This window comes from Heterocephalus glaber, unplaced genomic scaffold (genome assembly GCF_053883595.1).
Source record: "Heterocephalus glaber isolate CG9 unplaced genomic scaffold, H.glaber_assembly_v1.0 deba00000621, whole genome shotgun sequence".
Lineage (NCBI taxonomy): Eukaryota > Metazoa > Chordata > Mammalia > Rodentia > Bathyergidae > Heterocephalus > Heterocephalus glaber.
In genome coordinates this window covers 33,474,617-33,495,590 of record NW_028258153.1, presented here as the reverse complement: position 1 = coordinate 33,495,590, position 20,974 = coordinate 33,474,617, and the positions used below count along the sequence as shown (strand labels likewise).

The window sequence follows — 20,974 nt, the reverse complement described above, 5'->3', positions numbered from 1 at the left end:
TATCCACTGATAAGTTCATAGCTGAATGTGCCGTTAGGAGGTGCAGCCTGATAGTATGGGCCACTGGGAGCGTGACCTGGGAGGGTATATTCGTGTCCCTGGCTCCCTCCTTCTCTCTCTGCTTCCCAGCTGCCCTGGATTGAGCAGCTTTGTTCCACTATCCCTTTCCACCACAATGTTTCTGCTGTGGAGCCAGCCGCTCATGGGCTGAATCCTCTGAAAACAATGAGCCAAAATAAACTTCTCCTTTAAGTTGTGGGTATTGGACACTTTACCCCAGTGATGGGACAGTGACTAATACAGGGGCTCTAAGCACAGACCACAGGACATTAGCTGCTGGGGACGCTGCCTGTCCTTGCTCACCTGTGTCACCCGTCTGCAAGCCCCTTTTATTCTGAGGCACAGGGAACACTACGGTGGGGCAGTTGTGAACACATCCCCCAAGCTGCCCTCTGGCACCTGGTTGGTTTGCCAAAGTTGGTGCTCCCAATGCAGACCCAAACGCTTCCATACAGGCCTTGCTCCATGTGACTGGCCCAGCCCATGCCCAGGACATGAGGAGACAGGTTCACCACCCACCCGGGCCCAGCCTCACCATGTACGTGGCAATCTCATCAGGTGCGTCCCCATCCAAGTCAAACTTGAAGGTCACCATCTTGTGGTTATGTGTCTCTAGCTGGCATTCCACCATCTTGTCCCCTGTGTTGCACACCTACAGGAAGGGGACGGTCAGATCGCAGAGGACTCTGTACCCCTGTGCCCTGACCCCGGCAGCCACTCACATTCAGGATGGTGAGCCGGGGCCGGGCAGTCCTTTCCTGCCGGGAGCGGGCACGAGTGGACCTGCGGTGGTGTCTCCGGGCAGCCCTGCCCTCCAGCCTGCCCCCTCCAAAGGCGCCTTCACAGCCATCACTCAGCTCTTTTCCAGAAGTGACATCGGAACCACCAAAGCTAAGTAAAAACCAAGAATGTGAACAGCACCTACATAGATGACCAGCAAGCCTACTACAGACAGCCCCACCTGGGGCATTAAGCCTCTGGGGTCTGAAGCCATGACCCACAAAGCCAGCCACCGCCTGGGAGGGGACTCCTAGACTCCCTTTCTCCCTGTAACACCTATCCTAGGTAGCAGAGGTGCCATGCGGAAATGCAGGCTTTCTAGTTACTGGCCGCGTGACCTAAGCCCTCTCAGCCTCCTGACCTGTGACTTGGGTCTCATGCCTCAGTTTCCCCAGCTATGCAACAGCAACAGAACAAAGCAGCCACTCGGGGCTGCTGGGAGGACTTCAGCAGAGCCTGCAAAGTGTCCCAGTTTCCCGGAAGAGTAAGGACCCATGAAGTCAGTGGCGCCTCCCAGACCATAGGGAGGAGGCAGCCTGGAGCCCTGGGTCTACGCTGGACTTGGCTCTGCCCATAGGGGTGCCAGCCCCTCCCAACTCCAGGCAGGACTGAGTCTCTGCCACAGCCTCTCCCTTTTGCAAAGTCCTAGGCACACAGACCCAGAACACAGCCAGGCGGCTCTAGCAGCCAGGGCTCAACCATGAGAGCAGATCCTTGAGGCTCTCCAGGTGAGGTCTGGAAAAGGGGGTGACATTTGTTAAAAGCCTGAGGGCATCCAGGCAAATGGGCAGGATCTGAGCAAAGCAGCAGCAGGGGCTAGGCCTGGGCCCACGCCTCCCAACCACACCCCAAGGTCACAGCTGGGCCAGTACCTCTCACAGCTCTGCAGGGGGCCGGGAGGCTTGTCCTGCGAGGCTTGCTCCTGAAATAAAAACCAGAGTAAAGAGGACGGTCACGCGTGTCCTGCCTCCCTGCAGCACAGCAGAGGGTACCCCGATCTTCCCTTGCCACCTCCGCGGCCACTCTCTTCTGCCTGCAGCCAGCAGGGCACCAAACACTGACGCTTTCATTTTGTTCAAAGGCTTAGAGCCAAGCACATTTTTAAGCTGAGGGCTGCTTCCTTTCCAAAACTATTAACCCACTTTGATCATCCCTAAAAGAGGACTCATGGGTTTTGTGAAAAAGGTTTTCATAGGCTTTTGCTTCCTCTCCAAGGGAAAGCATCCTCCAAAGCCATTTATAAAACTCTTGCTCTCCATCTTGCTGTGGGCTTATAGTAAAAGAAAGCACACAGTTAAGAACAGGACTGTATGGCTGTCCTAGAGCACAAGTCACCTCTTGGGACCCTCCTGACCTCTAGAGCTGAGACCCCAGATGGCCATGAGCAGGGGACAAGGGCACACACCTCTTGGGCAGGTTCCACCATCAGCTGGACAGCTGGGCAGGGGCCAGGAATCAGGGGCCCAGCAGGCAGTGGCAGGACTGCTGGCTGCAGGAGTGCACTGGTCTGGGTGGTCACACTCTGAGGGGCTGCCACCACTGCGGGGGCTAGGGAGCTGGGGAACTTGGGCAGCAGCTCGGGGGCAGCAGGCGGCAGCACGTCCGGAAGAGGTGGGGAGAGGACAGCAGGTGGCAGGGGCACAGCGGGGACTGGAACAGCAACATCCACGGTGTACGGAGGCAGATGGCCCAGCAGGACCTGGGGGCACAAGGGAAGGAATGCAGGTTGGACACTGGAGGGTAGGAGACCACACCTGCACTAAGAGGGGCTGAGCCCAGGCACATCAGTGAGCACACGGGCTTGGGGAGCCATGGCAACATCCCTCTCCAATCCGCGTGCTCCCCCAGGCCATGTCTGGCATACAAACAGGGCGATCCTTTCCCTATAAAGGATCTGTGTAAGAATCCCCAGACTGGGACTGCACTTAAGAACTAGCTAAGCCCACATAAAAAGTCAGAAGGTAACATGCACTCAGTACCCAACCCTGCCCCCACCCCAGGAGTCTTCAACATCCTGCCCCTGGTCAGCCTCCTGGTCAGTTCCCAGCACATGATGGCTGTCCCTGGTGCCTAGAGAACCTGAGAGCACTCGCTGACATCTGCCTCCCCCTCCACAGTGGCCTGGAACTCAAGCTGGGACCCCACTGTGCTGGGCTCTCAAAAAGTTCTACAGAAGTGAAGAGAAGATGAGCAAGGAGGGGTCCACGGGTTTCACAGCACCAGGACAATCATCCTCTGTCCCACTTGGGGCTAAGAAGACTGAAAATTCAGATCAAGAGACCTGAGCCTCCAAAGCAGGGGCCATGCTCCCAGCCAAAGAGCTGTCAGAGCGGAGCAAGGTTGGAGATGCCTCCGTAGGGATGCCCGGGTGGGAGGTGCCCAGGTGGGAGCCATGTGGGTGGGGATTTCCATGTACAAGGCTGCTGCCAGGGGAGGAGAGTTCCCAGGCAGGAGGTATCCATATCAGCTTTTCCCCTCACTCAGATTTGAGCAGAAGGCCCTGGACCCAAGAGCCCCAGCAGGAATGTATCCCTGTGCTCCACAGGGTCCCTTCCTGGTCTGGCTGCTCAGTATGCACGCTCAATGCCAGGACAGTCCCCAGGCCCCATGATGACTCCCTCCCAGCTGGCAGCCCCTCTGCCTCACATCCCCTCTGTTAAGATGCGGTGTTAGTTCTGCGTCACTCTACCAACGTGCACTGGGAGGGCCCAATCCCAGCTGTACCCGAGCCCTAGGCCACACGAGCAGCAGCCGCCAACCTCTGACCACTGAGGGGACAGCAGGTGCTCCATGCTGGCTGCAGCCTCAGCCCTCAGGCTCCCACTCATTTCTTCACAAGACGAGGCAGCACAGGGCAGAGCGGACCACCACCCAGCTCCAACCTGCCACTCAGCCCAGGTGCCAAGGGGGAGCCCTGGCCTAGTGAAAGGAGCAACCTGGGAGTCCCTCAAGCCTGGGTCTCATGGGTCTCCAGACACCGGGAGGCAGATCCAGGTCCAGACAGCAACTTACCTGGCTCCCTGTGGCGGCGGCAGCTGGAGCCACTTGCTCAGGCAAGTGGGTAACACTGGGCAGGAGGGGCTGAGGTGTGGGTGTGGGCACAGGTGGCATCGTGGGCATGGGCGGCACTGTGGGCACAGGTGGTCCTGGCTGCAGAGGGGTGGCCCGTAAGCTCTGCACTGTGTGGTGGGGGGAAGGTGGGATGTCCCCAGGCACCATCTGTGGAAAGGCTGCCGGGTATACTGGCTGCGCTGGGAGCTGTGCCGGGAGCTGTGTTGGGAGCTGGGCCGGAAGCTGGGCCACTCCAGGATGGATGGACAGGGCAGCCATGCCCTGTGGGGCCACGGCCAGAAGAGGGATGGTGGCTGGTGCATTTGGCACGATGGTCTGGCAGGGCATGCCCAGGGGTGCCCCGGTGGGATGGGGCAGCTTGACTGCTTGCAGAGGCAGGGCAGGGGATGCAGGGAGGGGGGTGGTGAGGTTTGGCAAGATCACAGAGGGAGAGAAATACTGAGGTGGCGGCACAGGAGCCACATTTGCAGCTGGCAGGTCAGTGAGGGCCTGGGGGAGGCCATCAATTGCTCCCAGTGGCGTGATGGGAGGAACCACTGGCATCGTGGGCATCTGAAAGAGACACAGCAGCATGTCAGTGGTGGCGGGTGCAGCCCTACCCATAGCCCCTGCACTGTCAGCAGGACACTGGGATGAGGGCATCATGGCTTGGCCTCCCAGACACTTTTGCGCAACTGCCGTTGCGGAGATCCCAGACACAAACCCAACATAAAGGGAAAGGTCAAGCGCACAAAACTCCAAATAGAAAAGGAAACTGGCAGCTAAGACATCAGCTGCCAGACAAACTCCTGGGCACAGCAAGGAGGGGCCTCGCTGTGTCAGTACCCTAATGGGCCCCGCGGGGGAGGGGCTCTGAAGGAGCCTGCCAAGTGGCCACAGTGCTTTGAGCTTGGCAGCCTTTTTCTTCCCCAGGGCCAGGACTATGAGAGCCACAGACAGGTCCCAAACCTCTGGAATCACATCAGCCTGATGCCCTAATCTGTGTAAATTCCAGCCCAAGCCTGACTCCTTCCACGGTCCTCAGTGGTGCATGTCCTTAAGCCTCCCGCTGGTGGCAGAGGTGACACCCCCACTGCATGTCACCTCCCAGTAGCCAGAGCTCCTGCACTTCCGCTCTATCTTCTCAGCAATCCATGAACCTCATAGAAACAACTGCCAACTGGCCTTGTGGATTTAGCTCTTTGGCCTCTGGCAGCTTGCTCTGGAACAGAGCTTTCTCAGAGGTATCATAATGCACACCTCTGTGCAAGTACAGCAAACACACGGACCAACTGCTCCCTGCTTGACACGTAACTAAGTAGCACACCTCTGATGGGGAGATGGAGTTTAACTAGACCCCTAAGCCAACTCTGACGTGGTATTACAAAGATGAGGCCTGGTCAGTAGGTGATGGCTATCATGAAAACCAACAAATCTTCCAGGAGGGGCACATAAATGGCAAGAATATCAGATTAATGGGCCGGGGATTTAGCTCAGTGGTTCTGCCGACTGCCTCGCAAGCGCAAGGACCAGAGTTCGATCCCTGGTACAAAAAAAAGAGAATATCTGATTACCCAGTGGGAACCATGGTCTTCAGAATAAAGCCCACTTCCTGTCCTACCACCAGTGTCACAGGCCATCCCCATCTCTGGGGCCTGGGAATAGCTACGATCCTAGATGCCATTAGTCTGGGCCATGGTGACCAGCCCTGAGTATTTTCTGCACAGTCATGCTGCCAGGTGTTCCTAGTAATGGACAATGCCCCAACATAAAGTCACCACAGGTTACTTCTCCTGTTCAAATTGAGCAGCCTCCTCTGCACCCTGCAGTGCCACCCAGGTGGCTATCAGACCTTCTTCTCAGCCTTGGGTAACTCCAAAGGATGAAAGTGAAGCAAGCCTGTCCACTTTCTGTGCTCACTCGGTGGCCACAACATGAACCCTGTCCTTGGCCTTGGACTAAAGCCTTTCTCCATCCTGGTCACTGAGGACTGGATGTGCCCTGGGTGATAGCCACTGTCCCTCCTGAGGGACCACACACCTGCCACTCAGCAGCCCAGAGGCATCATAGCCTGGGCAGAAGGCCTGCTACGGTGGAGGAAAAGGCCAGAGGACTGGAGAGGGCAGGCCAGTTGACAAAGGGCCACATCAGTCCTGGTGCATGTGGCATGCACAGACCCTGTGCTGCCGAGCCCATGTCCCAGGCCCACACAGACCAGCCCTAGAGGTGCCCCGGTACCCCAACCAAGGCAAGCAGCCACTGGTTCCTGCCCCAGTAGTCAGCCCAGAGGTACCTGCGGAGGGACTTGAGCAAGCGCCTGCAGGGGTGGTTGTGGCATCTGGAGGGGCTTCAGCTGAGTAGGGGCCACGACCTGGGAGGCTGGGGCCAGGTATGGAGGCAGGTGGGGGGGCACTGGCTGGACAGCACCCAAGGGCTGCTGGGCCAGGACCTGCGGCAGGGCTGGTGGCTGGGCCATTGGAGGAGGCTACAGGAGAGAAAGGGACCTTCAACCACAGTCCTGCTGAGGCAGGGTGAATCTGTACAGACAGGCACGACAGAAATGCACTCACATGCTCATATTTATACTCACTTGTGCATACACATACTTGCACATATTTACACATATACACTCATCCTCAGAGGCATACACTTCAACATACATACATGTACTCTTGTATGATTGCACACTTTGACACACAACACTCACATGTACACGTTAGAATCACACATTGACAATACACTCAAGTATATACACATACACCACTCATACAAACACACAGACCACCAGACTCCAGCCAGACTCCAGGTCCAGGACCACAGCAGAGCTTAGAAAAATGTCCTCACGAAGTGGAGCCTTCCATGCACAGGCCCCATGTTATACGCGATGGACCCAGAAACAACCCCTCCCCACCAGCACACACACAGACCATCCCCGCTTCCTATATAATCCCGGGCCCTGAGAACCACAGAGTGCAAGTGAAGAGGCCACAGAGGCTCCCAGAGGCCCCAGGCAAGGTCCAGCACAGGCACCCACAGACCCGAGCCTAGAGCCCGCAGAGCTGCTCCCCTGCCACAAGAGGCAATTCAAGGGGCTCTGAGGGGGCACCACACTTACCTGCTGGGCAGGGGGCACTGGATGGCCAGGGCCTGCGGGCACAGGGGCACTGGGTGGTGGCAGCACAGGAGCAAAACTCATCATAGGCTCCAGGAAATGCTGCTGGAGGAGTGGAGGGTGAGTAGGGGCTGGGATAGAGCCCACGGACAGGCTGGGCTGCAGAGAGTGCCAAGGCCACATTCAGAGTCTGCCCTCAGCACTCTCATGCCCTTGCCAGTCCCCTACTAGGGACCCTGGACCCAGTAATGTGACTCAACAGAAGGTAGTTGTGGCAGCTCTGTGGCATTATTCCTGATGCTGGAAAGCCCAGGCAGTCACCCCTCCCAACCCGGGAATATTCTGGAACATCAACCCCATGGAGTATTATATAAACATGAGAACAGACCATCAGAGGCTTTGCAAAACTGTGGAGAAGGGTACCTTAAGAGCTTGCTGGGGGAAGCTATCAACTGAGTGACTCAGACTACCTAAGACGAATTCATGCAGATAATTCATAGAACAGGGTAAAATGAATGCAAATAGCACATGGCATGCGGGGAAGGTGCCAGACGGCATGGTCACAGGTACTAAAACTGTCACAGCAGGACCCCAGGCAAAGTGGGATCCTCTGAGACCCAGGCACAAGGTGGGAGAGCAATGGAGCTGCAGACAGAACATCAGCCTGCCGGCCCAGCAACTGCCTAGTGGGTGGCAAAGAGCACTTGGGTGCTGGATGCTGTCGAGGAACTGCGCTAATATCATACATAGTATTTTGGCCTAATCATGTTAGTGTATTTTGTTTTCTAAGAGTCTTCTTGTGCAGAGATGGAGACTGGAATGTTCATGGGAAAATGTTTTGCTGCCTGGGATTTACTTCCCAACAATGGGCTGTGTGAAGCCGGTAGGAGCTACCGAGCAACACATCTGAACACAAGTCCACAAGGTCTCTGACGTGAGACTCTGGGTTCCTCCACATGCAGTATCCTCTTGGGCTCTCTGGGTGGACAAGGACACAGATTTCTGAAACTGCTCTCTCTCTCTGTCTCTCTCTCATCATTCTCAAGTCGGTGCTTTATGCAAGGTGTTGGGTGGTGGGGGAGTAGAAAGAAAAGGCATGTTTGGGATCAAGCCTCTGGTACAAATTTACCTGAAGCCCCGGTGCTGATGTGTTGGCCCAGCTTCTGGTACCATGCATAGTCTGGAGCCCAGCAGGCCCTGCTGTTCTCCCCTGGGCCCCAGGCTTGCATCTCCACAGCACCCCTCCCAGGAAGGGCCAGGGGGGTGGGGCAAGCCTGCAGCACACCCTCAGGACCCCTCTGGGCCCCATCCTTTCTGTTTAAGATATCAATACGGGAGAAGGAGCTTTGGGCTCAACCCACATCTGTGACCTTCCAAGTCAGGTTTCCTGGCATATCTGCTGACAGTAAAGTCAGCTGTGTCAATAAACACACAAAACAGATCCAGCCCAGCAGGGACCCAGGCAGGGATCTCTGTGGCCATAGGGGCAGAACATTCTGGCTCTGCCACAGCTCAGGCAACCTTCAGCTCAGGCAACCCTCACAAGAATAACCCTCTGGAGCAGCAAGTGACCTTTCATTAAAAGGGCCTTTTCTGCCATTTAAAATCGTATTTCATTTTTTTAAATAATAAAATCACAAGTGCAGATTGCTAGTGTATCTTACAACGCCAGACATGGCTACAGGCTTCACCTACTTTTCCAAAGGGACTCTCTGGACCCTTCCCACAGCCCATCCATGTGTGCACAGAAGGGAAGAGGGGAGCCTGCAGCAGGGGACAGAGCCACAGCACCACACTCAGCCAATGTGAAGAAGACGTGCCACAGCAGCCAAAGAGTGACAGTGAGAAGTAGGACTACTGATGTGCCAGGCCCAGGCTTACAGGGAGAAGACAGAGCCCACCCATAGCTGGAGGGTCTAAATCGACCTTGAGGACTTGGCTCTACCACCAGGGTCACAGGCAAATTCTCCACAGCTGAGCACTTGGGTCCATGATGCAAGCAAATGTTTTGCTTTTTCAGTGTTAAAAATCAAAATCAAAATACAAATGCCCAGTGCGACACCTTCAGCTTTCCCAGATCTGCCACACTGCTTCTGAGGCATCCCCTCCTGCCTTCTCCAAATATACTGGAAATGCCCCCATGCTTCAACTTTGTCCATAGCTCAGACTTCCACCAGCTGCTATGACCTGGGGGAGCCCCGCTGGGCACTACCAGACATTTCCTCATGAGGATAGATGGTGGGGTCCAATCCAGGGCTCCAACATTATAAGTGATACATTTCTATGATCTTGGGCTAGTCTCAGAAGTGTCACAGGCCCAGGCCCAGGCCAGGTAGCTGTGTATTGTCACCATCATCACCAGCACCTTCTGGTTGGCTGTTACAGCCCCCAACCCCTGGGTGCTCCTGGTGATGTGTAGTTTTTACTTGGTGCTTCTTCATAGGAGCATCAAAGGCTGCTCAGGCACACAGTTTCACAGCTCCCAGCAGAGCTGGGGCTCTCCGTGGGGCTGCTTCTGTGGGTCGCCCCCCAGGAAGTGTAACCGGGAGCTACTCACAAGCCACCTTAACCATGACCACATGCAACACAACTTCAACAGCCCTCACAGACTGAATCCTAGGCCCTCCAACAAGGGGGCCAAGAACACAGAGCAGGGCAGTTCTCAGACTCACCGTGGCGGCAGGCTGTTGGAAGGCCCCCAGTGAGGGCAAGCTGTGCGCCAGTCCGGGCCCCTCACTCACTGGAGGGCTGCACACGCACGGCACCAGGGATGGAGTTGCATCCACAAGGGAACCAAGGACCATGCTCTGCTGGCTGCTCTGTGAGTCTGAGTACACCGTGGAGCCTTGGCCACTGTCAAATGTGCTGTCCGCTGGGGAGGACAAATGTTGGACTTAGCAGAAACACCTCCAAATGCTACCCCCCATGGCATTGCAAGCAAGCACCTGGTGGCTTGTCTGTATAGTTCTTTCTGCAAAACAAAGACTGGGATGTTTCCAAAGATTATATGAATAATGTACGTGTGCTGATTAAATAATAATGTATGTATGGGGGAGCTGTACCTGGGTCCCTACACTGACATGGCCTAACATCAGAGTGGCACAGATGCCAGGGGGGGCATGCCTCACAGATCCTGCTGTGAACCAGATCCCCCACCCCACTCCCGGCTCACATATGCAAACCTAGCAGGCTTTGATAGCAAGGATTTGTTCCAGCCCTTAAAAGCATAGGAGTTTACGGGGCTGAGATAATGTCACAGTTAAGAAAAGGCTAATGTTATAATTGTGGAAGAAACAATTTTGTTTTGTTTCGTGCAGCACTGGAAATGGAACCAAACACTCTGCACTGAGCTACATCCCAAACCCTTTTTCTTATTTTAAGACAGAGTCTTAGTAAGTTGCCCAAGCAGGATTTAAACTTGTGGTCCTCCTGCCTCAGCCCCCCTCAGTGCTGTGACTACAAGTATGTACAACCACGCCTGGCTCTATCACCATGTGGACTTTGTGCACTTTCACATTCATGGCAAAGGAGAATCCAGTCACAGACCACACGCCAGGAAGCAGGGGCAGTATCGAGTATACATAAGCCCCAGACAGGTTCCCAGAGGATGCCCATTCACAGGTCAGGCTGGCATGGATGGAATCCTCTGTGCATGAGGGATGCAGACAAGAACCCTCAGCCCACGAGCCTGTCTCACCAAGATGTGCCTGGGAAGACAGCTTGCTAGTGTGGCGATGCCAGTGAGAAGTGAAAACCCAACACCTGTCTGAAATGGCACTTTGAGTCACTGCTTCCAGATTTCAAAAGCCACAGAAACATTAGGATTTACCACCTATAGACATCACACTGTTTTCACAAGAGGCCATGTCTCAGAATGAGAACTGTGCCCATTGGTAATTCTGACAAAGTAAAGGGGAAGTCTTGTTGGCTTTGAATTAAAGCAATTTTTCCAAAGGACAAATGAGAATTAATTTAACCTAGAAGACATAAGGATTGCGGAAGTTTAATTGGGCAAAACAAATTAGACAAGAAGCTCTGATTTAAATGAGCCAACTGGTCAGTTCCACTTAGGAAGAGGGACAGGAGGGCGGGAGTGTGTGCACAGCCTGACAAGGCTCAAGTATAGCATCTCCAACCATGTGTGCAGCATTTTACATTAGGAAAGTTATGTGTTTATTACTTGTTAAATTGAAGATTAACTTTAGAGATCGTTTTGAGACCCAGTGAGGAACTATGTTGTAGCAGCCTCAGCTGCTGAAGTGGCAAGGAAGCAGAGTCTGATCAGGACTGCGGGGTTGGCTAATGGAAGACACAACAAAGAATTGTGAAAACTGATCTGGTGCTTTATCTTCTAAGGTGCAAATGTGCCTCTGTTTGCCCATCTTGTGACATGCAGGACCTGCTCAGATGTGTGTGCTGTCTAGCATCTCCATCAGCTCACCATAAGCACAACGTGGCTGGCCATTGTGGAACACTCTGCAACCAGATGGGAGATGAAAAGAGGATGGCCCAAAGGTATAACCATTGTAGAACAGAGAAGGACAGGGAGATGTGTTTGTAGTGTGTGTTTATTTGTGCATGCATATGTGAGCATATGTGTATGCATCTACGTGGGTCTGAACGCATGGGTGAGTATACATTTGTATCCGTGTGTGCACACATGTGTTGGTGTGCATGTATGGGGTATGCAAATCTGTGTGTACCTATGCATATTTGCACATACGTGGATGTACATGTGTGAGCGTGATTTGTGTGTACATGCATATGTCTGCCTGTGTGTGCACATGTATTTGTGTGTCTACATGTATATGGTAGATCATTTGTACAGATTGCCTATGGAAGGAAAGTTAGCAGACTTGTTGCAGGCCTTGCCTCTGGGAGGACAACTGACTTGCTATACACCCACTTAAGCATTTTGAATTCTACATCCTATGACTATATTACCTATTTTGAGAAGTGTGGCCATAACCTCTGCCCATGTGACACAAGTGTCTGGAACTGATGAAAAGTGGGCTGTTCTCAGAGCTCACCCATACCTGACATGCACTGACTGGCCGTCACCATCTAATTTCTCAGAGTATGTTAAACCTGACCTACAACATTTGTATATAAGAAAAAATAAGACTTCTAACTCCTTAACTGGGTCTCTTGTAAGTGCAATAAACAGAGATCATTTATTTTCCATCCTAAAAATTGTCTAACCAACGATTACAACTTTAAAGTGTGTGCTGGTATGTCAGATAGAGAACCTTTCCCCACACACACAAAAAAGTGCTCTTTAATTTTTTTAGGTTTCTCAGAAAATGGAGCAATGATGTAGCAACATTCTTTTCCAAAGCAAACATGAGCAGGTTGAAGTGAAGTAAACAGCAGGTCAAGTCTCTTAAATAAATCAAGGCTACTTGTTGGAATATAAATATCTACTATGAAGAACTTCTGGCTATTTCAATGATGAGAGATGTATATATTAAATAAATTAACAGAGTTTCAGTCTTTCCACATGAAAAACCTAAAATATTGGCCCAGGCAGGTCACTGGACTCTAATTCTTCTCTGGGCTGATTCACAGAAAGGACAAAGCCACATTCCTTGTGCTTAGCTCATGGCTGAACTTTCAGACACTGGGACACTTTTCTGCCTATGCTGCAGAAGAAACCAGATCCTCACACACAGTCTTAGATGAAGCCTGCTTCAAAGTGACTCCAAACTCATTGGTAACACCTTGAAAATGATGAACAAAAAGGCTCAGATTCTTTGCCACTGGAAGGGAGAAAATAAAGGAGGTGGATCCCAGGGGGAGCACTCTAGGCCAAGATACAGCATGCTTGTCCATGGTGCAGGATCCCCTCCACAGAGCAGATGGTGGCACCTCACCTGGTTTCCATGTCCCTCTCTGAGGCTGGGACTGTTTCGTCTCCCCAGAGAGAACAAGGAGCCTGCTCAAAGCCCACAAAATTCACAGTGCACAGAGGGGACTAAATCAGCCCTGTCCAACTCTACTGGCTCATGGCACTTTTGACCCCATCTGACCTAAGAAGCGGGACTCCAGTAAGTCTTAAACCCTCTGGTCACAGGCCTCTGGAGAATGTAGGGAAAACCTAACCCCTTCCCCAGAACAATACTCATCTGCATCTACTATCCATACTCCACAGGGTGGGCTGTGAGACAGGCCCCAGACTGGCCAAGGAATCAGGACCCAAGTGTCCCAGTACCTGACGGCCATCTGCTGGCCCTGTCACCCCGGATATGCCTTCCTCCAAATATGGTGATATGCCCTAGTGTCAGGGATGTGGCAGGAAGTACACCTGCCGGGGGGCACAGAGCCCAGCCAGACCTCCTGGGCAGCACCTACAGCTGGAAGCAGTAACCTAGTGTGTGAGGACAGCTCAGAGCTCACGATGCCACACTCCAAGCTGCCACAGTGTCAACCTGGCCCTCCTTACAAAATATTCTAATAAAGAGGAAGTTCTTTCTTTGCCCTACAGATGGATTCACTGGGGGGAGGGGGAACAGGGACATAGCAGGCAAAAGTGACCCCACTCCATGTACTCACAGGCCAGGGAGGTGGCACTGGTAGGCAGCGTTGCAGGGAGAAGGTGCTGGTCAGCCTCTGGCTCCTCAGGCTCGGGTGGCCCAGGCTGCCCAGCCTGCCCATGATAGGTCACCTGGACCTGAAGGGGTGCAGGTGGACCCCTGGCCTTGTCAGGGCTGCCTGAGTCCCTTGGCTCCTGGGACTGTAGTGCGGGCCAGATCCTCTCCCGCCGCCATTGGATCAGTGCCACACGGTCACGAATGGACTTGGCCACAATCTTCACGTCACTTTCATGAAAGAATCCAGAGTCGATCTGCAAAGGTAGTCACATCATAAGTGTCTCGGGGACCAGATGTTCCCACATGCACATCCTACCACCAGAACTACTGCCACTATCTGTACACAGCACAGATTTGAGGTTCTCTCCTCAGGAGTGTTTTCTCTCATCATCCCAGAAGTAATCACCCCTGAAATCCACAGGCAGCTGGTGCTCAGCAAGTGCTCCATGACCTCCCAGTCCCCGTCCTGCCCTCTACACAGGTGAAGGAAGCCATTCTGTCTAGGAGCAGTATGTGTGGACTGGTGCCTGACAAAACCCTAAGACCCAATCACCATGCCAAGAGTCTGAGAGCCTTTGCCAAGGAGCCTGGAGATCTCCTGAAAGCACAGTGAGCTTGCTGAAAATAATCATGGAAAAACCGCATTCTGCAGACAGACCCCTTCTGAAGGGCTGCTCTGGCTGGATTAAAGGTGGTGGCCCATGACCACCAACACATGAAAGCTCCTCAGTACCAAGATTTCAAATCCCTTGATGAGTAGTTCAGTCCTGAAGATGCAGGGTAGCACTGGGCAGGTCGAGTGTGGCCCTTGAGGGAGGGGTGGGTGGTTCCAGGCAGGGGTTCCTGGGCAGGGGTCAAGTGGGGCACCATTCAGGGAAGCACGTGACCATGCAGAGCTGGCCAGACAAGAACACACATGAGGAACACAGGCAGCCAGGCCCCTCTCGTATAGAAAGCAGGAAGCCAAAATAAGGACCTGTGGTGTTGGGTGGGGACCAGAGCTGACAGTGAGAACTGCAGAACTGATGTACAGACATACAGCATCTATGTGGGTAAACATGTAGACACACATGTCTTCATGAGCTCTGTCCACCCAAGGGCCTCGGGCACAACATTCACAACCCTATAAGGCTCAGTGGTTGGAATGCAAGGAGGGCAGGAAAACCATGAGGAAGAGCTCAGGGAATGCCAGGGATGTGCAAAGGGACACAAGAGCCAGCACCAGGACCACCTGCTGGCAAATCTGGGCCACTTGAGCACATTTGAGCAATAATACAATGATGATTTGAAAGGTGACGGTGTCCCCAAAACAAACACATGTTCTGCATTCATGTATTGGACGGCAGGAGTACAGATCATGTATGGGGCAAAAGGCCAGGGTTTTCCTGGTGGTACTGGCTGACTCTTGCTGATCTCTCTCTGCTTCTCTGTAATTCTAAGTATCAGGTCCTCCCTCTTTTTCTGTCTCTCTCCCTTTTTCTGTCCTCTAAGTCTCTCTGTCTCTGTCTCCCTCCCTGCCTCCCTTTCTTTTGGGCATCATTTGCTCCAGGAGAAGATCTGTCATGAGATGCCATCTGGAGAGGTCCACCTAACAAGAGGCCTGGGGTCTCCAGCTCCAAGAGCCAGCAGATCTGAGCCTGCAGCCCTGGCCAATGGCGGACTGTACCTCACACCTTGAGTTGCTCCTCACCCCTGACCTTGGAGACTTTGGGCTAACCAATTGCGCCACTGGAGCTCCAAGCCAGAGTATTGTAAGTGCCTAGTTTAGGGACAACTTGATACAAAGCAGTAGACAGCTCCTCCATGAGGAGAACCTCCTGAATAAAACAAAATACAGTGAGCCATAGAGAACTAGAAAAGAATGGGGAGTGTGAGGGAAACAGGAAGTTACATAGGTTAAAGCCCTTCCCGAACAACACATTTCAGTACAGGAGGTGAGAGTGACCCCACATGGACAAGCCACAGATGTCTCTGCTCCAAGCCCTTACAGCCAGCATCACATGAAATGGTACATGAGCTGGGTCTAGACCAATGTGCCACAAGGCAGCACGTAGGGAGAATATGACCCCTTCCACCAGGTTTCTGCAGACGCCCCACAGCCTAAGAGTGACCCATCCCAGAGGGACCCTGAGCCATGCCCACAGTCCAGACCATGAGAGCGGGGAACTACGGGCTACAGGAACATAACACTGGCCCAGTATTCTTGCGTGGTGGTGTTGCTGGGATGCAGAAGACCTGAGTAGCCTGAGGATGGACAGTGGTGACATGCTGAAGCCACTTCTGACGCTCTCTGCTCTGTGGAGTTATGCAGGGAAATGTCACACTTTGTAGGAATGGAGATGAAAGTATCAGGGGTAGTGGGCATCAAGTTGGCAATTTCTTTTCTTTTCTCTTTTTCTTTGAGACAGGGTCTCACTATGCAGTTCAAGTTGGTCTTGAACTCACCATGTAGCCTAGGCTGGCCTCACATTTCCAGTGGTCCTCCTGCCTCAGCCTCCCAAGTGCTGAGATTACAGGTGTGCACCACCATGCCCAGAAGCAACTTATTTTCAAATGGTACATGGGAAAACAGTCCTCGGTTAGTACCCTGCTAACTTTTTAGTAACTTTGTGATAATTTCAAAATAATTTACTTGGTGCCAGGTGTGGTAGGGCACGCCTGTAATTCCAGCACTCTGGGAGGTTAAGCCTGCACACTCAGCAACGTAGTGAGATCCTGTCTCAAAATAAAAAATGGCTGAGGATAGAGCTCAGTGAGAAGGCCCTGGATTCAGTCCCTAGTACTGGAAAAAATTTATTTTGAATGCCAATTCTATTCAACAGAATGAAGATCCCTCACACAATGACTCAAGCAGAAGTGGGAACAGTCTAGGCAGATGGCCAGGGCAGGGACAGCAGAGGAGAGCCCAGAGGTGAGCACCCATGGGCCCAGCCACCAGCCTGCCTGGAGAACGCCAGGCACAGGATGATCTCCCATCCCAAAGGAACGAGGCTCAGGTCTTCTTTTGCCTTAAAGTCGGGTGCCCCAGGCTCCAGCAACTGGGGCCTTTGTGGGGAGGCTAAGAGGACCAGGACAGGCTGACGCGGGTTTGGGACTGGAGAGGGTAGCCCTGTTGCTTATACCTGGGGACAGGTGTACAAAGGGAACCAGAGCACATGACTGAAGCTGTCCCTAAGGCCCCAGGTGACCTTAGGTCACACCAAGACTGACAGCCTCACGCCTCCAGGTTTGCTTCTATTTTCTGCCACCCCTTAGTCATAGCCAATTGTCCTTTCTCTTCTGTCTTCACAGTCTCCCCAGACATCCTCACCAGGATATTTCTATTTTTCTCCCAAACAGGTTGAAATGCAGCTCATTCTGTGCCACCAGGTGACATCATCTGGAGTTCTGAAGCGAAAGGACGAGCTGACCCAAGAATCCCCCTCCTCTGGGGGGAGGGCAGCTGTCCGACTCCCTGGAGGCAAATCAAAGGCCAGCAGCCCAGGGCCGCTCGGCATCACTCTCGGCCTTGCTGATCCGACCCCACCCCATGTGCCCATCTTTGTCCCCATCCCCTCAAGGGGTCAACTGGACTCCGGAGCATCTCTGACACCGTGCACCTACGTGTCTTGGTTTTTTGTTTTTGGGGGGTTTTGTGTGTTTGTTTTTTTGGTACCGGGGATCGAACTCGGGTCCTTGCACTTGCACAGCAGGTGGCGAAACCACTGAGCTAAATCCCCAGCCCCCATGTCTTGGTTTTTAAGGCAGCCCCAGGTCTCGGCGTCTCCCTGGACTCATGATGCAGCATCCTATGGCCAGGCCCCCTCCAGCTGGGTCCAGGGAGGCACTGGTGGCAGACACCCGCCCCCAGCAATGATCCTGGGCCAGTCTCCAATAGATGTGAAAAAGGAGGGTGCGGCTGGATGTGGAAAGGCCTCCTGGGGCCCAACAAGGGCAGGACAGAGCTGTGAACAAGACAGACCCTGTGGGGCTGGTCCTAGAATAGAGCCTCATGGCTTTCCGCTGGTCATGGGCTGGGCCTGTTCTCTTTCTGCCCCAGAGTAGAGACCCATACTACTTCAATATGGCTCTGTATCTGGACACAAGTCAGATCCCTTCTGCAAGATGCTGTTTCACAGGTGGCATGTCTTGCAATGAAAATCAGGGTTAAGAGACAGATGGCAGAGGAAGGGGAGGGAAGTAAATGGGAGGGGAGAGGGGAGGGGAGGGATACCAGGGGTCTCCCTGGAACTGAGCAAGGGACACAATCTGTGAGGTCAGCCAAGTGCCAGGGACTGGTTGAGGTGACAGCCACATCCATAATGTCCCTCTCCTATGGAAGGCGGACCTGCATGGCTGTCATGATGTAGGTATGGGGTAGACTGCTGAGAGGTTCCTGCCCTGAAAGCAGCTGAGCACAGCCCAGGGCACATTTGGGTATGGGGCGTGGCCGTCTTTGAGGGAACCAAGCCAGAGAAGTTGAGGTCTGGCTGAAGCCCAGACACTCAGAATCCACTTGTCTAGGATCCTGGGCACCTCCAAGATGTACCATCCACGCTGGGATGGTCCCTCATCATGTCCCAGCCGTCCTGCAGCTCCAGACCTCCTGGCTCAGCTCCCAAATCCCTCATACCCTGATGAGTACCAGGCAAGCACAACCACATCTGTGGAAGGAGCAAGAGAATCTCATTTCACCTGATCCTCCTGAGGGTACTCCACTGCACCAAAACCAGGATGCTCCCTGCAAGGCCACAACCAGTGTGATGCCCCTGGGACCCTCCTTATCCCCACATGCCTGTGAGACTTCCTCCCATCTCCCTGAGATGCTGCCTCCCCTCTGGTCACCCTGGTGCAGCATGGACAGCCAGCACAGAATCCTTGGAGGGATGCTCTGAGCACAGACGTAGCACCAAACCTCAGGTCCCACGCACCCACAGCCAGCATGCCCCTTCACAGTTCACTTTCTTTGCAATAAAAAGTGTGGGGCACAACTGTCACATCACTGAATAGAAATGGTGCTTGTGACGGCAAAGGATGGACAAGCTGGTGATCATCTGAATGCAGTGTGTAGTAAATCTGCATGGTTCTATTTGAAAATGCAGCTCTGTACACCCCATTCCACCACCAGGAGCCACAGAAAGCCCTCCAGGAAGCACAGTCTGGCCTCACAACAGAGACCTGCTCACAGCAGAGGTTTGTGTGTCTGGTCTGGGAATGTGACCAGTGAGGGAAGACTGACCCAGGGATGCAGGTGACTACCTTGGAGCCTCCAGGGGTGACAGTGCAGCTGGTCCCCTAGAAAAGCTGGCCGAGGCTCCAGCCTCCAGTGGCATGTCACACCTACCCTCTCCCTCACAGTGCCATCACAGCCCTGGACACAGGCCACTGTCCAGGCAAAGACAGACCCCTAGCCAGGGCACCAACAACCCCACAAGGTACTCTTCAGAATTCCAGGCTCCAGGTGCTGAGACCATGCCCCAACCAAGCCAGGGTGGGGGGTGGCCAGGAGCACCCCATCTTGTAGCTGTGGAGGCCAGGGTGGCATGGGGCCTGTTTCCAGCAGCCCTACAGTCTGGTGCTTCAGAAGGACCTCAGCTCAGTCTAACTCCTTGGCCACACGCAAACCCCAGGAGTGGCTCCATTACACCCACCTCCCTCCCTGGGGATCCTGGCTGTGAGGCTGCTGCTCCCTTCCTGTGAGCCTGCACGTACAACCTAAACCTGCCATCCTGTGGACCCCTTACAGACCATGTGCCCCCCACCCATGGGCAAATACTAGACTCACTGAGCCTCCTTCCTGGGCTCCAAGGGCTCATGTACCTTCCATGGTACAGTCAAGCCTCAGTTTCCCTATCTGAGCAGGGCCTTAAGAGTTGCAGTGCAAAAGCACTGGGCCCCAGGAGGCCTATGCAAAGCAGCCTCTCCTCCCCATCTCCTCACCCATCCAGGGTCACATAGGCTTTCCCTGGATGGAGAAACAAAGAACCTACCACCCTGCAAAGCTGGGATTTACAGACTGGTACCATTTGGGTCTAGATGTTTCCCCAAAGCCTCATCCGGTCACAGGTAGGTGAATCTAGAATGTGTGAAGCTAGGATTAAGGGGATGTGATTACTAAACCGCTACATGTGAGTGACTGGCTTGGCATGCCCTATTCCCAGTAGTCAGAATAAGACAAAAGGAGCAGAAAGACACTGGTACGGTCCCTTGTTGCTTTTGCTACCTTGTGCACACCAGGTTGTTTCTCCTCTGCAATGTGTGTCTGCCATTTACCCTGCCATGGAGCCAGTCGATTATGGACTGAAACCTCTATGAACTGTGAGCTAAATAAACCCTTTCCCCTTTAACCCTGGGTGCCAGGTATTTGTCTCAGCAACGAGAAAAGTAACTAACACACAGACATGCCCAACAGATGTGCTTTGCTCAGTGCGAAGCCTATTTAAAAACAAATTTAAAATGGCGAGCATCAATTGTGGCAATGACATGTAAAGCCAACGGCTCTCCTACACCAAGCCACTGGGTTCATTTCTGCTCAGTGTTCCTACTAAATATTAGCAGCTCACTTATTCCTAATTTGCCACTTCCTCACCCTGCCACACTGAAGGCCTTCCTGGGCTGCTGTTTCCCAGGGGCTTGCCCCTGTGCCTTTCCTGCTCTTGCCATCCAGGGCAGACTCTGGTGTTCTTCTCATCCATGAGTCTGTACTGTTTAAGCTGGTTCATCTTTTATAATTAGCAACACAGATATCTACCTCCTAACCTGGCACAGGGCTTTCAGAAGACCACAGCATCACCTCCTAACTAGGCTCCCACCCTGTGCCTCTTGGGAGTTAGCTGTCCACTGTGCTTTGCAAAGAAGCCCCATGAGACTGAATTTATGTTTCTGTTACAGTAATTAAATTTAAAATTAATTAAATTTTAGTAGGCACACTTGGGTGGTGGCTACCATTTTGGATGGCGTAGGCCTAAAGGACTGAGTCAGAACAATTGCAAGGGTGCACAGACTTGAGAAACCGGCAGCCCCTGGCCCCTCGAGTCCCCTCACCGTACTCTACACATGGTCATTATTATGCCATTACTACCACCTGGACTCTTCTCGCCTGTGCCTGCCTCTGCACCACTTGGCTGCATCTCCTACCTCTCACCCCAGCAGGCTCTGGGCCAGCCTGCTCAAGGCCCAGCTGGACACCCCAGGCAAAAAGTGGTCACTCCCCTGTGGATCCCAGACCCTTGCCCCCAACAGAGGTATGGTGAGGGAGGGGCAGAGGGAAGAAGGGTCAGGACTGACTCTTCCACCACCTCTCAGGTGGAAAAATACCAGAAACCAAAGCAACCACAACAGCACCCCCAAAACAAATGGACAGAGATCCCTAACTCAGCACCACCACATTGGAGCAAATTTG

General features: G+C 53.3%; 1 protein-coding gene across 12 annotated transcripts in view; it reads right to left on the bottom strand.

The window, feature by feature from the left end:
* The window catches only part of Wnk2 (WNK lysine deficient protein kinase 2), a 127,186-nt gene that overhangs the window by 55,621 nt on the left and 50,591 nt on the right, over positions 1–20,974 (bottom strand). For 9 of the 12 annotated variants that reach the window (XM_087205937.1, XM_087205938.1, XM_087205939.1 and 6 more), the window contains exons 8-16: positions 13,556–13,847; positions 9,676–9,875; positions 7,007–7,162; positions 6,185–6,376; positions 3,853–4,464; positions 2,246–2,539; positions 1,713–1,762; positions 783–951; positions 596–712 (exon numbers count right to left, since the gene is read on the bottom strand). In XM_087205937.1, the coding sequence (XP_087062063.1) occupies positions 596–712; positions 783–951; positions 1,713–1,762; positions 2,246–2,539; positions 3,853–4,464; positions 6,185–6,376; positions 7,007–7,162; positions 9,676–9,875; positions 13,556–13,847 (2,082 nt within the window). The remainder of the gene's footprint in view (positions 1–595; positions 713–782; positions 952–1,712; positions 1,763–2,245; positions 2,540–3,852; positions 4,465–6,184; positions 6,377–7,006; positions 7,163–9,675; positions 9,876–13,555; positions 13,848–20,974) is intronic. The other 3 variants (XM_021248529.2, XM_021248530.2, XM_021248533.2) reach the window with 3 other exon arrangements.